The sequence below is a fragment of the Atta cephalotes genome, assembly GCF_000143395.1.
Source record: "Atta cephalotes unplaced genomic scaffold scaffold00014, whole genome shotgun sequence".
NCBI classification, from domain to species: Eukaryota; Metazoa; Arthropoda; class Insecta; order Hymenoptera; family Formicidae; genus Atta; species Atta cephalotes.
In genome coordinates this window covers 3,351,542-3,356,531 of record NW_012130078.1, presented here as the reverse complement: position 1 = coordinate 3,356,531, position 4,990 = coordinate 3,351,542, and the positions used below count along the sequence as shown (strand labels likewise).

Genomic DNA, 4,990 nt, shown 5'->3' with positions numbered 1-4,990 from the left:
GTAAATGTAGCCGTATTTGACTATGCTATTTATGTTTGTGTTCTAGTATTTTCCTTCCCCAGTCTATCGCATTCTTGTTGCCGTTCTTCTTCGAGAAGCGGTTGTCCTCGGCTGCGGTACGATACTTGCCAACATCCAGGCTGTGACAGATTTTCTAACCTGAATAGTCGTAAGATTAATATCTCTTCACGGAACAGAGTGAGGAAAAGTGGCGCTTTTTTCTGCTAGATTCTTTCGTTTTATGAAAAACACGTCGAGTGAGCCTAATTTTATTGATTTTTCGTGTAAAAATGAAGGTTTGACAAGAAAAAAGGATAATAATTTAGTTTCGCTACGGCCATTTCAAAAATAAATGAAATTAATTGTTATTTTGTTATTAATTGATGTGTGTTTTGTATAAAAAGAATTTGGAAGAAAAAAGCGTTAGCTCTGTCTCACGAACGAAATATTAATCATTAACGTTTACGATTATTCAGGTTAAAAAATCCGTCACAGTCACGAAATACTGCGCTGCGAATAAGCGTTACGGTCATATTTTTATGTGAGAGGCGAGCCTGGGTCTGACATGAGCTACGTTAGACTATTTAATAAATTTTATTGCGAATGCTATTTTCATACTAGTTCATATCTAGACACAAAACTAGGCCTTTTATGAACCATGTCAGATTTTTTTTAAATTATGACATGGCAAAAAGCAGTGGCAAAGTATCGTGGCGTTGGCCAGTATCGTGGCATTCGTGGCACTAACGAGGAAATTTCTACTAGAGCATACACATGTAATTTATATATGTAACTGTTATAAAATCCTTCAATAAATTTCAGCTGTAAATTATTATTTATTATATTTGTATATCTTAATTAATATATCATATAATTACAAGTAGCAAGCCGATGGCGTTTGTTATTTTTATGTTAAAATGATAACTAATAATGTCAGCATTGCTAGCTATATGGGCCTCACAATGATAGGTTGTAACTGAATCGTAAAATGCCAATTATAGTTGTAGATCAACGCACAATATTTTAGGATTGAGCATTGATCCATAACTACGATTCAGATTTCACAATTTAGATACAGCCATCATTGTATTGAGTTGAGGCCCAGGTTAGTAATGCTGATGTTATTCGTCATTTTAATGTCAAAATAATGCCAAATAATGATGACAAACGCCATCTGTTTGCTACCTGTGCTGAGACTTTATATATAATACTGAAAACATATATAATACTTGAAAATGTCCTAATATGACATGTCAAAATGACGTTCCTACGACGTCAATAGTCTGCGACATTCGGCCATCATTAAGACCTCATTTAGTGACCATTTAGTCATCCATGGTCAGTAAATGACCAAAATTTAACGTCAAACGTGTGTTTGCTATCTGGGAAGTAATATGTAATGGTGACAAGTTACTTTTCAAAGTAACTTTTTTTCTAACTTTAGCATTTATTTAGTTAACATTACCGTCATAAAAGTTGCAATTTTGTCATCAAATTGTTTACCATAAAAAGTAACGACGAAGTAATGTTTGCCAACCCTTATATAGAGTGTCCCAGAACAATCGTCAAATTTCATGTGCTGGTACATGGACTTAACTAAGTTGAAAAGTCCTCTCCATTTTGCAATTTTTGCAATAGTTAACAAGATATTAATTATTAAATATCGCTGAATATTGGTTTTCAATTAATTTTTTATTCAAGTACTACAACTTTACAGATAAACAGCAAGACAAAAATTGTTTATTTTCTTTCTTTCAATAAAGTTTAAAAAATTTTTTTAGAATTTTTTAGTACCGTTTTTTTCATATTGGTTAAACTAGTAATAGTACTAATAAGAAAATGCCAGTACTAAAAAGTAAATAAAAAATTCAGAAAAAATTCTTAAAGCTTTTTGAGAAAAAAATAAACAATTTTTGTCTTTTGTTGCTTTTTTTAAAGTTGATAATACTTGGGTAAAAAATTATTTAAGACTAACATTCAACGATTTTTAGTACTTAATATCTTGTTAATTATTGTGAAAATTACAAAATGGTAAAGGATTTTTTTATTCAATTTAGTCCGTTTTATCAGCACACGAAATATTTGGCGACCACTCTGAGACACCCTGTATATACGAAGAGTAGCAACTTTCAAAATGAGTTTTGTTCAAATATAATTTGAGTTAGAGATAGTGTAGAATTTATTGTTGAAAGATTTATAAGCTTCTCTTGGAATATTAAAAAAGTATTTTTTATCATTAATTTATATGCTTAAAAAATTTAGATTTTCGAAATTATGTCTTTTAACTCGATTTACTTAACATTTTTAGCAATTGTTTAGCAATTTTTTAACATTTCATTCTATAGTAATTGGTATATGATTATTCTCTATAAAGCGGGTAGTTTTCTTGTGGCATTCTTTTTCGTTTTCTCAAAATTATAAAGAACTATGCCCAGTTTTATAGGAAAATTTAGGCCTTGGATAAACAACTTTAAGACATGCCTAAAATTTTAAGATATCAAAAGAGAATAAAAAATTCCATAAGTTCAACTTTATCGGAGAGGTTTCCTGAGTGCTAGAACTATCCAAAGTTCGCTATTATACCATGTACTATATATTATATATATTATATCACTAGACTTATCCAATTTCTTTGCGTCCAGGGCACCTCCCTGCGGTGACGGCGGTAATGGATAGTACCAAAGACATTGAAGTAATATCTAAAATGTATTTATTTTACAGTTCATTAATCCGGCTAAGTCCCTGATTGCAATTCATGCCGTCATGTTACATAAATTCGAATTTGCTTGTAATGACGGCGTTGCTCTGGAGTTTGCTCTGGAGGAAATGATAAAGCGACGAATGTATCAATCGAGGTAAACTAACTTTTGGTATAGGGTACTCCGAAATAGCTACTGGGGAGTGATTCCGTAACTGTCTTTATACGCTTACCGATAACTGTCGGTGTCATTGTGCAGATATTTTATATGGTGAAAAAGCTGCGCAATGACATCAACAACTGCAGGCGTAAAACAGTTACAGAATCGCACCCCTGATCGTAATAAGATCCATTGTGGGCAATGTGGAAAATATTTAAAAAATCAGTTGCATAAACATTTGTTGGTTGGGGAAATGCTGAACAGATTTCTTAGAACAAGAGCTCCACAAAAACCCCACTCAATACATTTAAATATATATGTCATGTCTGTTAATGCCATTATAAAAGAAAACGTTCTGAAACAAGAGATGAAAACGTTAAATATTGAATTATAGCATCTTTATCAAATCAATTAAAACTTTTTATTTCATACTTTGAGTGTCTCTCTCCATTCTTCATCGATTAATATATGTCACTTATAACTATTCATTTGGGATCCAAAAAAGGTTTTAGTTGTCTTCGTCAAAATTAGACATATTCCAGATACTAGATGATTCGAGAAATCGAATAAAACCAGTCTTACATGGTACACATGATCATAATAGCGAACTTTGAACAGCTGTAGAACTTAAGAGACTCATTTTATAAAGTTGTGCATGGAACTTTTTAATCTTTTTTTTATGCTCTACAATCCTAGCTAGATCTCAGTGCTGTTCAGCCAAATCCCAAACTGGGCATAGTCCTTTTAGATGAAACGCATTTTGAAAGTCTGCTCTTCATATACATGGTCCACGTAAAGTTTCAAGTGATAATCTTTAAAAGTATGCATCACATAAATGAAAAATATATTTAGATAACAGTTTTGTGTCTTCAAGAGGAACATAAAATGGAATCATTGATTTGACCTTGGCGTTATAAAAATCAGGACAAAATTACTTTAATTTTTTTAATAGAACATTCCATTTTTATTATATATTCTTGAAGCATATCTCGAAAGCTTTTTGAAATACTACAATAAAATATTTTTTCATAACGAACTTTTCGAATTATAAGATTTGAAAGTTGCAGAATCCCAGCATTACTCAAGGTTCTTAAACAACGGAAATCTCTTGAACGCTGTTTAAGGTCAAAATCTTAATAATATTTGTTACAATCATGACCCTGAACAACATTCAAGAGATTTTAGCCGTTTTTTTAAGCATCTTGGGTAATGCTAATGTGGCGATACTGTAATTTTAAAATTTTGTAACTCAAAAAGCTCTTTATAAGCAAATATCATTATTATGATATTTTATCATAATGTTTTGAAAAGCTTTCGATATGTGCTACAATTGCTATAAGAATGTGCAATAAAAAAATGGAATGTTCCATTTAAAAAATTCAAAGTGATCTTGCCTTAATTTTGACAACACAACGTTAAGGTCAAATGATTTCATCTTGTCCTCTTCACAAAGTCACAAATTTTTGAATGCATTGACGCATACTTTCAGAGATAATAGCTTATATAATACCTTACGTGGGTCATGTATATAAGAATTATAAGGAAAGATAAAAACTAGTTACTAAGTCGATGTAGAATCATCTTGGATTGTGTTGTGTTCCACATTTTTCTAAATTTTAAATAATTCATTAATAAATTGAATATTAATTTTTTTTTGGGATACTGTTTTACTTTACATTTAGTATAGTATGATTACTATATCAGAGAAAACGAATGAAGCATAGACATATATGAAATATTTTCACTATATACACATATATGTCATTAAAATATAAAATATAAAATATAAAATATGAGTCGTTAAAATATAAATGAGGACTTATAAAGTAGCAAAAGATTCTATACTATATAGCTTCATATATGTATAATTAATTGGTTTATGTTAATGTTACATGATATTTGCAATACGTGCATATTATTCACAGATAGTAATAGACATAAATTATATATTCCTTGATGTTAATTTCGTTAGAGAGAGAGAGAGAGAGAGAGAGAGAGAGAGAGAGAGAGAGAAGAGAGAGAGAGAGAGAGAGAGATATATAACTAATAACTATACTTATTCTTACTTTTACTTTTAACTTTTAACTAATAATAATATAACTTAACTTAAGTAGTAGTAGTAGTAACGTAAG

General features: G+C 30.4%; 1 protein-coding gene across 1 annotated transcript in view; it reads left to right on the top strand.

Annotated features, from left to right (window-relative positions):
* The first annotated feature begins 679 nt into the window (after positions 1-679).
* LOC105617881 overlaps positions 680-4,990 on the top strand; it is a 35,372-nt gene continuing 31,061 nt past the window's right edge. The window contains exon 1 of the mRNA XM_012199425.1: positions 680-776. Within this exon, the coding sequence (XP_012054815.1) occupies positions 680-776 (97 nt within the window). The remainder of the gene's footprint in view (positions 777-4,990) is intronic.